We start from the raw sequence: 14,345 nt of genomic DNA, 5'->3' as shown, positions 1-14,345 counted from the left end.
TTATTACTTTCAGACACTTTTTGCTCCTTGAATGGTTTTTGAGTATTGCGTTAACACTTAGTCAGTTGCTGCTCGAAACGGTTTGCTAGCATTGGTATTTGTGTTTGTTACGGCAGTTAATTTAATGACAAAAGCTAAACAAAAAAGTTCAAAACTTTTTGCCCCCCCCCCCCAAATTTTTGGCTGGCTACGCCACTGAATGGTACACCCTTTTTACGTTTACTCAAAACCTATACACCCCAGTCCACGCAATACATCGAATCTGTAGTAATATTAATCGGAATAAGGATAAGTAGGGCTGCAACTATAGAAAATCCGTAGCATATCTTTATGCAAATACAAAATCAGTCATTTAATGCGAGCGTTGCTGATGTTCAATTTTTTCAGTCACTTGTGCGAACCGAGGCAGTAGCCTTATTTCGAGTGCTCCTATCATAAGCAGATTAACATCCGCGATAAAATTTCTTTTTTGGTTTTAATTTTAACAAGAGCAGAAAATCTTTGCTTGCAAAGGTATGTCCCCAGCAAACAATTTACCGTTGCGAAAACGTTTTTTATTGGGCTATTTAAACTACCAATAACGTTTTTCCGGACCGTTGTTTTGCCGTAAAGTGTATACTCCCATTCGTTTTTTAAACGACATATATTAGGTCAATTCTGACTTTCCTATAACGTTGCACAGAAATGTCGTATGGACGTAATTGTGTAGACTCTAATTACCGTTTGTAAAACGATAAATATTACGTCAATTCTAACTTTCTTAAAACGTAAAACACAAACATTTATTACTGACTTTCCTATAACGTTGTACGAAAATGTTATAAGGACGTAAATGTGTAGACTACCAGAAACGCACTCACAACGTTGTGCTTGCTTTAAAATTTTATTAAACATTAAAGTTGAGAAAAGTAACGAAACAGTAGAACCCGAGGTATTATTCGTGTTTCGATGGCATATTAGGTGACATCCGACGTAAACTAAAAAAATATTAGTCTCGCCCAACGAATCAATGGCATATATTTAATCGGATTGATCCAACGTAGGGGGTACTGCTGTGCAGCATGAGGACATGTCGCTGTTGGATACTGGCAATTCGATGTTCCTAAAAATAACTTTGTGTTATAATGGAAATAAAATAACAAAATTCAGAAATATATATCTGTTAGATATACATTTTTATATGATTACGATTTATTTGCTTAAGTCAGGGGTGCATAACCTTTTAGCTGTAACGGCTCTATTGATAGTCTATATTTTTCTCATGGCCGCCAGTAGAACATTTTTGACGTCATAACGTGGCGTCATAAACCAATTAATTACAAAAATACAAGAAGTTCTCTAACAAACTCGTGCGAAACCAAACACCTGAAAAAAGGTCTAATCGCGTAAAGCGCAAAAAAAATCGTTTATTGGGTTTAAATTGTCAAAACTTTCAATTCAAATGAAATGGACTTGGGCACATAAAAGTAATCCCCTATTGTTAAAAAATATCAGCATTTATGTCTTAATCTGAATTTGTTTCTATGAGCTAAAATAAATGTGTTTTTGCCTCTTTACATTGGTTTGGCCCTAACTTGAAAAAAAAAAAAAAAAAAAAAATTCATGTTTCTTATGTAAAATGTGTTTTATGAATTCGCGACATCAGGAATTCGAGGCTATAAATATCGCAAAGTGGGGAAAAATGAAAATGTTGCCAAAGCTGTGCAGTGAAATACTAGGCCTAGTTGGTGCACAATCTGGATCATTCCTATCACTGAACGCACTTTTGTCACACTCTCCTACGTCATTGCGTGTATTTGGAAAAGTTTTTTCCGAAAAATACGCTTTTTTGTCATTTTCTAAAAACATAAAATAAGTGAATTCAATCGCAGGTAGATTTGTTTTGGTGATTATAATACACTAACTTACATATATTCTTCGTATTCTAACCCATTTTTTCCCACTCAATTTCCATAATTTATATATTTCCAGCAAAGTCTAAATCCCACCATGTTGTCAACTTATCATCATCCACTAAAATATTTTACTCTATATTTCTACTTTTCCCATTTTATTTCGCTTATAAATCACTTTCGTTTACTCTAAGATAAAAATTTGCCTGTCTTTTAATTTAATTCCAACTTTTTCTGAATTTAGTAGTCTTTGTTGTTGGGCCAACAATGCCTAATGGTGCAAATTCGCGACAAACTGAACTTCTTGCTTACTGGAGTGGCATATGAAAGTATTTATTCAAAACACTTTAAAACATATTGCCTATGCTCTATACAAACACATACATATTTTTAGAACTAAAGATGCTCGCCGAATCTTTGACTTTCAAACGCCTGAAAATGTGCTTCCACCAAATTACTTGTCAGACGAAATCGTGCTAAAACGCGATCAGGGTTTCCCCGCATAAGATTCAGACAGAGTTATTGAACGGCGCTACACGGGAGTTCAGTTAGTGTAGAATTCGCGACAACAGGAATTACGGCAATAAGTATATGTTATGGCAGTAAAAAGGTTTAGATAGTGGTGTGTCGCGAATTCGCGACAAGCGGGGTTAAAGGGTTAACAGAAAATAGATTTATATTATTTTAGTAACGGGTCGCACAATATTACAATTTCATGCTGTAACAAATAGTGCAAATGGACTGTAAAACACAATAAAGACAGACGGAAATTAAAAAAAAAATGTTATACCACTTTTAAAATTCCTATTTTGGCATTAAGTAAACACGAGTTGGTATCAACGAACGGCCGCCAACACTTTTATTTCCTAAACATGTAATAGTCAACGGCCGCAGGTTGTGCACCCCTGGCTTAAGTAATAAATTGTTTAAATAATAAACGCAATGCTTGCAAATATTTGATTCCATTGGAATTGCGTACAACATTTCGCACAAAAACATTGACAACTATGCATAGTTTAACTTAAGGAATATATTGGGGTTGAATATTCTCTTTTTTAATCGCAAGTAGTTGATTTTTACTGGTTTCGCAGAAAGAATAGTTTTACAGCCATTTCATGTGATAAATACCCAAAAAATAACCAGGTGCTGTTGAACGAATACATTTCGTCCTATGAAGAAAGTGCCACACAACACAATTAACATATTTTTTTCATGTTTAAGCCTTTTAATTTGCTTGGTAAGAAACGTAATCTGTGATGTAGCTTACTTGGTTACAAACGTAATCTGTTAAGCAGTCCTGTAAATATACCTTAAATTTTAGTTAAAATCTATAATATATAGTGCAATACAAAATTGCTTTTGATGTGTATTTTTGAATATTTAAACTGCATGTAAATATAATATTCAAAAATCCTAATGTTTACTTCTGGATAAAAGTTAAACAAAGCGATCACCTGCATGTAGGTACTTTCGAAACAACGAAAGTGCCTGTGATCCATGCGAGTCTGCGATAAACTTAAAAATAGAGTTAGCTCCACCAGGCAATATAGATAGAAATCGCTCTTCTGGTGTAAACAAAGTATAAACCGACGTTTCGGCAGCAGATACCAGCTGACCTCATCAGGGTTATTAATTAAAACGAGAGTGCATTACCCATCGTATATATGGTTAAAACGAATATGACAACGGTGTCTCGTATAACGATCACCTGCATGTAGGTACTTTCGAAACAACAAAAGTGCCTGTGATCCATGCGAGTCTGCGATAAACTTAAAAATAGAGTTAGCTCCACCAGGCAACATATCAATAGATAGAAATCGCTCTTCTGGTGTAAACGAAGTATAAACTGACGTTTCGGCAGCAGATACATTCTCTGGATACCCTAATTGTCGTAGACCTTTTGCTTAGAACTGCACTAAGTTCACGGATTGAGTGAAAATTAAGTATAGTTTTTAAACTGTTTAAACTCTGCCTTTTGAAACAAATATAATCGTAGTTCAATAATTACTCTGGTTAAGTAGCCCAAAATAAGTTACTCTTCCAAACGCGGTCCGCGGAACCAAAATATATGGCCCGCGGTGTGCTTCGGTTTTTGACCCACACCACAAAACATTCAGTTGCAGGCAACATGGGATAGAGTTGAAATTATTAGGGGAGTTAGTGTGTAACTTAAGTACTTAAGGGTAGGGTTTAGGGTGAGGTAAAATGTTTTATAGGCCTGATTTTGGCCATTTAGGTCTTATTCGGACGGGTTTATGACTTATTCCGATTTAGACGGTTTATTTTGGTATTATTCCGAAGTTGATGTTGTTCTGTTTCGATCTTATGGCTGCAGTCCTCTAATTTTAATGCAAAAATAAAAACTAAAGATTAACTACCAATCACTATGGGGGATTGTGTCAGGCTATTGCCGCCGGCCACATTGTCATGTAAGACCGGAAACTGTCTGCGGGTCAGTGAAAATCACTTCGCGGGCCGTATTTTTGCCCGCCCCTGCCTTAGGGCCTAGGCAGAATAGAACACAATTCGGTATAAAACCAAAATGGGACTTATACCTAACAGTCGCAATAACGTATAAATCGGAATATCTCTTAAATCATTCGGAATAAGTCCTAAAAGGTCAGAATCAGGCCTAAACAATACTTTAACTCCCCCAAACCCCACCCCTAAGTACATCACTAACTCCCCTAATAATTCAAACACTAACCCATTGTATAACCCTACCCATTACCCACCAATAACCCCTAACAGGACCAAAAATCCGGTGCCAAAACAGCGGCGCCCTGACGACGCCGGTCAGACTAGGGCGTTCAAAAGTAGTCACCTAAACGGCCGATGCCAGATCGATGGTCCCCGATCGTCCCATACCCCCTACCCACAGGTTCGGGGGTTATTTGGGCCATTTAGGCCCTCTTCCGATGAATTTAGGCATTATTCCGATCAATTTAGGAGTAATTCCGATTTCCACTTAATTTAGATGCATTAAGGTTATCGTAAAAAATGAGCTTTCACGTTGTTTTGTGACGTTACTGGCCGAAACTGCAGGAACTGTAACGAATTTCGTCAAAACAACTTTGCTCAGAAATTGTTTTATTTTTATTTTATTGGCTAAATCTTGTCTCGAATGATTAAAGATTATGATATCTATCTTGTATGAGCAAATTCTAATTTAGCTGATCGCCCTTGTATATGGTTTACATTTATCAACACAAGCAGCTGAAGTCTTGGCTTATCTACTTGTTGAACATGGCACTCCTGATCCTGAATACGTTCCACCGTAACTGGAATAGAATACTGATACATCACGGTACTCAAGAAATTAATTTTGTGTTTATGTAGGCCTTTTTACAGCTATGGGCGTCCTATCCAAACCCAATAAGTGACGTTTATTCATCAGTAGCTCCAAACGAAGTTTTCTAAAGTTTCAAAGAAATTTCAAAAATTTGCGCAAAATTTTGGACACTTGCGCCTTTTTTCAGAAAAAGTGCCAAAAAAAATTAGAAAGTGCCCCCCCCCCCAAAAAAAAATGAAAGTTGTGTTTTACTAAACTCGACCTTCAGTGTTCTCCTGAAGCTCACATTACCACTATTTTGCAAAGATTATTACATATAATACCTTAGATACCCCATTTTTGCTTAACCAAAGTTTGGAAAAAGTGCCCAAATTAGTTTAACCAAGCTACGTACGGAACTAAAAGTGCCCAAATTAGTTTTATTTGAGCCAGGGCTGCGGAGTCGGGTTGGACTAGGGACTCGAGGAGTCGGTTTGTTTTGCTAAAGTCGGAATCGGGACTCGAGTAAGACCACGAAAAACTACCCGAGTCCCGAGTCCGACATGCGCAGTACCAAAATTTTAAAACTTATATAGCCGCCAACTGGAAATTGTGAGTATATTTTAAAAATTGTGGAATATTTTCCAACCATATATTGTGAGTGAATGAATAATACGACACCCTTATAAGTGAATTGCTGAATATCTACGTTATTTTAGATGCGTAAATTGGGGGAATACAGGCTGTAGGGTCAGGGCCGGACTCGGGACTCGACGAAATCGCTCAATTTCACTCGGACTCGGGTTTATTTTTTTGGCCGGAGTCGGGTTATTTTTAACCGACTCCACATCCCTGATTTGAGCTACGTACGGAACAAAAGTGCCAATTAGTTTTACACGAGCTACGTACGAAAAAAATGCCCAAATTAGTTCTATGCGAGCTACGTACGGAACAAAAAGTGCCCAAATAGGTTTTATTAGAGCTAATTACAGCCCCAAAGATGCCCAAGTTAGTTCTATCCGATCTATACGTACGATTAAAAAAGTGCCAAAATTATTTTTATTGGAGCTACGTACGGACAAAAAAGTGTCCAAATTAGTTTTGTTAGAGCTACGTACGGGCAAAAAAGACCAAAATTAGTTTTATCAAAGCTACGTACGGAACAAAAAAAATGTTGTTTGCCGCCAACAATATAAGTAACACCTTATAAAAGTGGTTTTTAACCGGAGGGCGCCCCTTTCCACTAAACCTAAAAGAGCGCCGGCCAATTCATTGGGCGTCGCAAGTACTGATGCAATATTCTATATATTTTGTGCAGTAATTTAATGGCTTGGTGTGATTTCTGCCTATATTCAATGCCTTATGCTTTACATTAAAATTACTCGCATGTGTAGTTCAGTAACTGCGAAATTGGGTTCGTGATTTTGTGATTGACAGGTCTTTGAGCTACTAATTTTGAATAGTTCTCGGTGTCTATAGGCTCATTTAACTCATATTTGCACCTTTTACGACGGATTTGGGCTTAGAGTGTCAAAACAAGGACGGGGATCTAAGTTGTGGATAAGGGTTAGACACCAGGCCATGGTTCTCAGTAACTGGAATTTTTTTGCGCTACGCGCGAATCTTATTATAAGCGTTTCTCGTTTTACGAATTTCTTTGTCCTATAGTTTGGAGATATATTTTAGCTCAAAATCTCTAGTGTTTAGCACTGTATGTTTTGTGTTGTGGCAAAGTACTTGCTTTATATGAAAAACCTTGCGTCGTAAAACCTTAACTTTTTCAAACAAAATTATTGCAATTATCTGCGATAAGCTTTTATTTGTAAAAAATAACTGTTACGCTGTTTTTTAAAGCATAAAAAGTTAGAATTTTCTAAAAATTAAATTTTAGGCTCAGTGTTTTGGTAAAACAATGTAGACCTATAATGCAAAATTATAGTATACCTAAAAAAGCAATGTTGTGTGTTGTGTCGAATAAATGTGAAATTCCCACGATGTCGAAGGACCGGGGGTGCCATTATGAACTCACCTCGCTAAGCTAAGCGAGCTCGCTAACGACATTCCAAGTCTGGCGCTCGTGGAGTGCGGAGCGAAAAATGGCAAGCAGAGCAAGTTACGCTCAGGCAGTGAATAAAAATGCGGCCAACTTTAAGAGGCCGAATTGCTTAAGTATGAGGACAGTTAATTTATTGAAAAGAGACGAAATTCTGAATCTTATGAAAAGTATGGATTATCCGCTGAAGAAATTAGTTGGGATTGCAGAAATGCGAGGCCATAACGTGGACGTAACTTGCACCAATAGACAAAATGTTTTGGAACTTTAAACAAAGCTATGCGCAGCAGAATCGGTAAAATTTGTTAAACTATACGAAAATGACAAGATTAACATCGCAGTTGGCTGGGTTTCCCCAGTGAACTCATAGCAGAGGAAATATCGGCAAAATATGGAAAAGTTGAAAAGGTGACACAGAGGAAGGACAAGGTTGGGTTGCTAACCGGAATGAGAATCTTGACAATGAATTCAACGGACGTGGAAGAAAACCCTTTATCAAGTTATATTAGGATGGCGGACTGTGAATTTTACGTAACATATCATGGGCAAGTGTTCACTTGCAAGTATTGTGACGAGAAAGGTCACAAACAAGCAAACTGTCCCAAACGTCAAAAGATTTTCCTCGGCTGGTAAAAAGACAAGAAGAGCACAAGCAAGCCAAAGCACACGGAGAGACAAACGATAACGCAGATGCCCCCCAATCTAGCGCTGGCGTCAACAACGCTGATAACAATCCACACTCTACAACAGCCGTAAGCAGCATTCTAAACGATGCTGATAAGAACTCCCCGGACTTCAACTCTGAAAACAACGCCAACATCGTGTCAAGCACACCGAAGCTTTCCAACAACTGGTCAAGGAAAAGGCTGCAACGAAGCCCAGACGAGCTTCCTAACAGCAAATCTATTAGCCTATGTGCGACCAGAATTTCGCTGACATGCCCTGGCTGCCAAGCTGAAGCTTGGGTTTCGGCTCAGTCGAAAACTTTCGTTTGCTGGAGTTGTTCCAACAAGTATTCCGTAGCAATGAAGTGCTGCACGGACGAGTTATTTCTGGTCGAAGAGGGTAAAGAAACATGTCAATGTCCTTCATGCGAAGGGACATTGAGACGTATGCCGTGCTGCGATGAGCTCCAGCCAGAATACAAGACGAAGGAAGATGTGCTTGAGTGCGAAAGGTACTCTGTTGTCTGTAATTGTTTTACTGTTAACTCGCCACCTAAGGTTACCATGTGTAAAGCGTGTAGTAATACCCATTGCAAGTATAAGATAGTCAACTGTAGTTGCGGGAAAAAGCATTCCTGTCTTATGGGTCCCAATAAAGCGTTTAGATGTGAATGTGGCATGGAGTACGAATGGGACATAGATATTGGTGTTGAACGCGTTTAAATTCTATTTTTATGTCTTTAAATATTATTTCACACAACGTTCGAGGTCTAAACATTGCTATGAAAAGAAAATCGATTTTTAATTTTTTACGTCGTAAAAAGTGTCACGTTGCCCTTTTGCAGGAAACCCATGGTAGTGCTAAGCACGAAAAGTTATGGGGTATGGAATGGGGAGGGGAAGCTTTTTTGGCGCACGGCACCTCAAGCAGTAGAGGGGTGACAATACTAATCGACAAAAACTTATCCTATTCCGTCTCAGGCACAAGGGTAGACCAATAAATTTTTCATCAATTTATTCGCCGTACTTGACAGCTTTTCCGATGCCCCAATAATCATGGGAGGGGACTTTAATCTAGTTCTGGACAATGTCCTAGATCAAAGTGGAAGTAAAACACATCGTAACCGAAAAGCAAGAGAAATTCTTTTGCAATATTTGACACATTACAAACTAACAGATATTTTTCGCCACAAATTTCCAACCGTTAAAAAGTTCTCAAGGCTTCAGAAACTACCAGCGGCCTCATCGCGTTTAGATTTCTTTTTAATTGACGGATCTCTCGTCGAAAACGTTAAAAATGTAGACATAGTCCCCGGTATAATGTCCGACCATAATATAGCAACTTTAGGGGCTGACATTAACCCAGCACCACGCGGTAGAGGCTACTGGAAATTTAATACATCACTATTAAATGACCAGCGTTACAAGGATAAAATAAGAAAGGTAATCACTTATTATAAAGCAGAAAACCATATAGGCGAAACCGACCCACATGTAAGATGGGACGCCTTGAAAGCAGTTGTTCGGGGAGAAACTATTAGATATGCGGCCGAACTAAAACGAAGGCTAAATATTAAGCAAATCGATTTGGAAAAACTGTTTGGCGAGACGCAAGACGCTATTTTAAAGAACTCTGAAACAGAATTAGGCCCCTTGCACGAAAAATTGTCCAAACTTAAATCGGAACTCGACCAACTAATGCTGCGCCAAACTAAAAGCGCCATAACGCGAAGTAGGGCTCGCTGGGCAGAGGAGGGCGAGAAAAATACAAAATACTTTTTAAATTTGGAAAAAAGACATTGCGAAAAAAAGGGTATTAACAGACTTTTTGTAGATGATAAAATAATAACTGAACAAAACAACATTTTGGACGGTCTAGTTGACTTTTACAAGCAACTCTACAAACAAAACGGAGATCTATTGAACAAAACCTTAATCGCCTCAAAATTAAAAACACTAAATCTCGCAAAAATTAAGGCAGAACAATCAAAACTATTAGAAGCGGAAACAACAGAAGCGGAATTCTTCACTGCTCTCTGCAACATGGGTAAAAATAAATCCTCTGGGCTAGACGGTTTTCCAGCAGAGTTTTATATCACCTTTTGGGACAATATCAAATGCGTCTATATGGCAGCTTGGCGACATACAGTAAATACAGGTAGGCTATCAGCTTCTCAGTCAGAAGCAGTGGCAACTCTACTTCCAAAAGCTTATAAAGATCATCTTCAACCGGGAAATTTTAGACCGATAACGCTTTTGAATGTAGACTACAAAATTGCTTCAAAAGTAGTTATTACCAGGATCCGAGGGGTACTAAACGACATTATCTCGCCTGCGCAAAATGGTTTTATTCCAAAACGTTACATAGGCACTAATATTCGTCTTTTGTTCGTTATCATTGACTGCGCCGACTATTACGATATACCTGGCGCGATACTGTCTTTAGACATGTTCAAGGCCTTTGACACGGTAAACTGGGACTTCATATATACAGCCTTAGCTGCTTTCGGGTTCGGGGACAAGATTATCAAATTGATCGAATGTTTTTATCAAAATCGTTTAACGTTGAACGTGGCGTACGCCAGGAAGACCCTCTCTCTCCAACTTTATTTATCCTGTGCATTGAATGCCTTGCCGCTGCGTTAAAACAGGGCCGCCAAAATGGCATCACAATAAATGGCAAAGAATTTAAAGTGTCCCTATTTGCTGAAGACACTACAATATTTCTATCGGGTAGTGATCAGGATTTTACAGAAGTCTTTCGGATTATCAACGACTTCGGCGAAATGTCAGGCTGCAAGGTCAACATGTCCAAATCAAACGCCTTTTTTATCGGAACAAATCGTGAAAACTGTCACAAACCCATGGAACAAACAAAGTGGCCTTCTATGACCATCAGGCACTATTAAATACTTAGGCGTTGAAATTCCCACCGAGTAACGCAGGAATGATCAATATAGATAATTACTTGTTAGGACTGTATTTTTCAGTGTCTCCCAAGTTTTATTATTTTTTCGGTAAAGTAGTAACACATAGTTTTTCAACACTCGTAAGTAAATATGAATGTCTTTCTTCTTTTGAAGTGAATATGAACTTTACACAGAGCCTGTAAATTTATTTCCAAGCACAATTTACTGGTGAAAGTTAGAAGGGTGCAACACAAGCAGCATGTTGTAACTACAGTTTTAAAATGCCAGTGTTAGTGCTGTAATTGTTGCATCCCAGGGAATTGTTATCAAAATGTTTACAGAAGCTAGCTAACTAAATATAGATACAAATGAATAAAAAGTTTTAAAATAATTATTTTACATTTTTAGACGTATATAATAAACGTTGGGCACTGGTCTAGAATCCTACCACAATTATAAAATAGGGTGTGAGTTAGCGTTTGGGTGTATCAAGCTTATTACATTCATCATTTAATAATAATACTTGCTTGACACACCCTAACCCAAACGCTAACTCGCACCCCTAACCAAATATTATGCGTTGTGGTAGGATTATAGACCAGCGCCAAATGTTGTTTCCCAAAACCTTTTTCTATAATCTAGAGGACTAATTAGGAAATAAATTCATGCGGTTCACCTTGAAAATTGTTTCATAATAAATTAAGCATTCAAAAGCAGCTTACGATTTCCAAAACAAAGCGCCAAACTACGTTTCTGCGGCAATTTTGCTGATTCAGTCGTCCTTTTTCTTGTTATTTTGAGCATTCTCTCGCGCGTGCGTCTCGTTATAGCGAGGTGTTGGCAAGGACCATTTGTAATACGAAATGCGTTTGCGAGATTCCCGCTCGCTCATCCCTTGCTAAAACGAGCTCATTAACTTAGCGAGCGAGGAACTGTTCATAATGCCCCCGATTAGCAGTGACTTAGCTTGTGTTGCGTCGCTAAAGGTCACAGATGAAGCGCGGATTATAACAGACTAAAAATAGTGACGTGGTAAGAAAAACGTGGTAAAAAAATTAGAGGGAACACTGTGTGTGGGGGGTAATGTTGTATTCCCTGAAAAAGGCATGTATAGATATCCGACATCCACAGAATGAAATAAACAAAAAATTGCCAGAGGATCTTTTTTGTATTGACATAACTTCTGAAGTCAATTTTATTTTTTACAAAACTCATTGAAGATGCTTTCAAGATCGTTAGCAAGCACTGAATGTTAAAAACTTAACCTTTACATTGAAAAATTGTTCGGCAAATATATTGCAGAGTGTTGGCGCATGATTTTGAGAAAAAAGGCAGACACAAATAATGGAATACAGTCAAAAAATAATATCCTGAAAAACTTTGACAATGGAACAACTTTATAAAAATAAAATTATGTTGTTTAATTTTTTTTCCTTTTAGATGATTTTATCTAATTTGACAAAAAGTAATAGAAAATCTACTGAAACATGTCATATGTTTAATATTCAGTTTACTTAAATAAATTAAACATATTGCAGTTGTGCTAAGAATCGACAGAGAATAAAAATACAATGTGATTTACCTTTTAAGCAACATACGTTATCCATCTTTGGAAGTTGCAATAAATGCCGCTTTCAAAAGAGACTGGGGTATTTCTTTGCCTCGAACTTTAAGTGTATAACATACATCTTCACACTTTTTCACATTGCTAACAATAGTACGCATTTTTTCACCAAAAACTTTGTTTTGTCCTGCAGATATGTCCAGCAATTCAACAAAGAGTGAAAAGTCAGTATGTAATTCTTGTACATAGCTACACAATTTATATGATAAGCTAGATGAAAAATCAGATTTTCCAAAATATTCTGTAGAGGCATTGATGCACATGCGCATACATTCTCCAGTCACATCGGCAATACCTAGCAAATACTCTTCCACCGGAACAGGGACTGCTATTTTGGTTAAATTATTGTCTTTATCATGAGTATCAAGTTGAAAAGTCAACATGCATTGAATATCATCTTTAGACAGAATACATTTGGAAATGTTATTATTTTCTACATCACGGTACGTTTCAAGAAAAGTCAATAGGGCTTTTGCTTCAATAAATTCTTGAAGTCCAGGAGAAAATGCTTTAAGGAACTGTAAAGCCTCAAGACCTTTTACTAAATAGGCTATTTGCTTAAATTTGGTTACAACAAGGCTTAGCTTTTCTTTAGCTTGTACCAGATCAAAATTACCCTCCAAGTTTCCAACTGAAATTCGATGAAGAAGAAATATGCTTCGTTTGCTTTCAATTGTTATGTCTCTACTTACTTTGACTATTTTCTCATACAAGTCATGTTTGGCATCAAGTTCTTTACAAAACAATGCAAAGCATATTTCAATGTTATTTACAAATTTACAAGAATTATCCTCCATGTTAATAGAATAGGACACTTTTTCTTCTATAACAATCAAACAACTTATATAGGGTTGTAAAGGGGTGGAAAGTTTCCAGGAATTTTGAAGGACCCGGGAATATTGGGAATTTTCAAATTTGGCTCTTATTATGTTTAAATCATTTGTTGAATATTTCATCAACCTGAAAAAATATTAAAAACCTATCTTGAGCATTTCTGGACAAGCAGGAGGAGATGCTAACCGGCAGCAACTAGTACAGGGGTCGGCAACCTTTTTCTAGTCGCTGGCCTAAACCAAACTAGAAAGGTCTCTGGGGCCGCACAATATGTTAACTAAGAATTGTGTTATTAAAATGTAAGAACAACTGTATATCAGGCGGGTATCGTTTTTTTGCACTTAAAGACGTGTTTAATTACATTTAATGAGGCAGTAAAGTGTTGGCGCAAAGCGCAAAAAAAGCGTTTGTTTGGTGTAAAATTCGAGTCCACACGTCGTCATCCATACTACTAATGAAAAGTGTGATGAAACTACTTTGAAGAAACGCGATAACTTTATTGGTTAATCTAATTCAATATTTGCTAAGTTTTTAAGTCGTGCGTACCTGGCAAGCGAAGTGAGCGCGATTTTTATTGTTATACCGGTATTTCTTTTAAATTTATTTAAGTTTTTATTACACTGCCGAAAAATAATAAAATGTTAAAAAAGGTCAAAAAATTTTAAATTCGTTTTCCGTTTGTCTGTGACGCACTTGTCAGCTTTTCACGCCGCAACGGTAAAGAAGCACTAATGTAATCAACCGGATGTATGAAGATCGTTCGCACGTCAAAACTCGTATTAAACAAAACAAAGTGGTGTGCTCTGGCCATGTGATAGCTTGTTCACAACATTTCATAATGCAATATTGGACAGATGGAATATAATTATTGTTAAACACACAACAAGAAAATATTTGATGGTGTTCATGTACTCACCCTAAAGTATAACATAACTAAATCATGCAAATAATGTTAAGAACAATGCACCATAATGTAATGTACTAATGATTTAATATTTTAATGGTCAGGAATAGGCTCCCCTGCAATTTTGTGCCTACTGACCATCAAAAAAAAGTTTTAGTAAGCCTTGTACTAAAATCTTAAGTCATGGTTAAAA

At 37.3% G+C, this 14,345-nt stretch overlaps 1 protein-coding gene across 1 annotated transcript; it reads right to left on the bottom strand.

Annotated features, from left to right (window-relative positions):
- Window positions 1-11,953: 11,953 nt before the first annotated feature.
- LOC146160401 (translin-associated protein X-like) lies at window positions 11,954-14,046 on the bottom strand. The gene has a single exon (XM_083385372.1). The coding sequence runs from the start codon at window positions 13,368-13,370 to the stop codon at window positions 12,390-12,392; it is 981 nt and encodes a 326-aa protein (XP_083241498.1). The 5' UTR covers window positions 13,371-14,046; the 3' UTR covers window positions 11,954-12,389.
- Window positions 14,047-14,345: the final 299 nt, after the last annotated feature.

The sequence above is a fragment of the Ascidiella aspersa genome, chromosome 3 (genome assembly GCF_963924565.1).
Source record: "Ascidiella aspersa chromosome 3, kaAscAspe10.2, whole genome shotgun sequence".
Taxonomy (NCBI): Eukaryota; Metazoa; Chordata; class Ascidiacea; order Phlebobranchia; family Ascidiidae; genus Ascidiella; species Ascidiella aspersa.
Note: the sequence above shows the minus strand (reverse complement) of the source record. Positions and strands in the feature narration are given on the sequence as shown.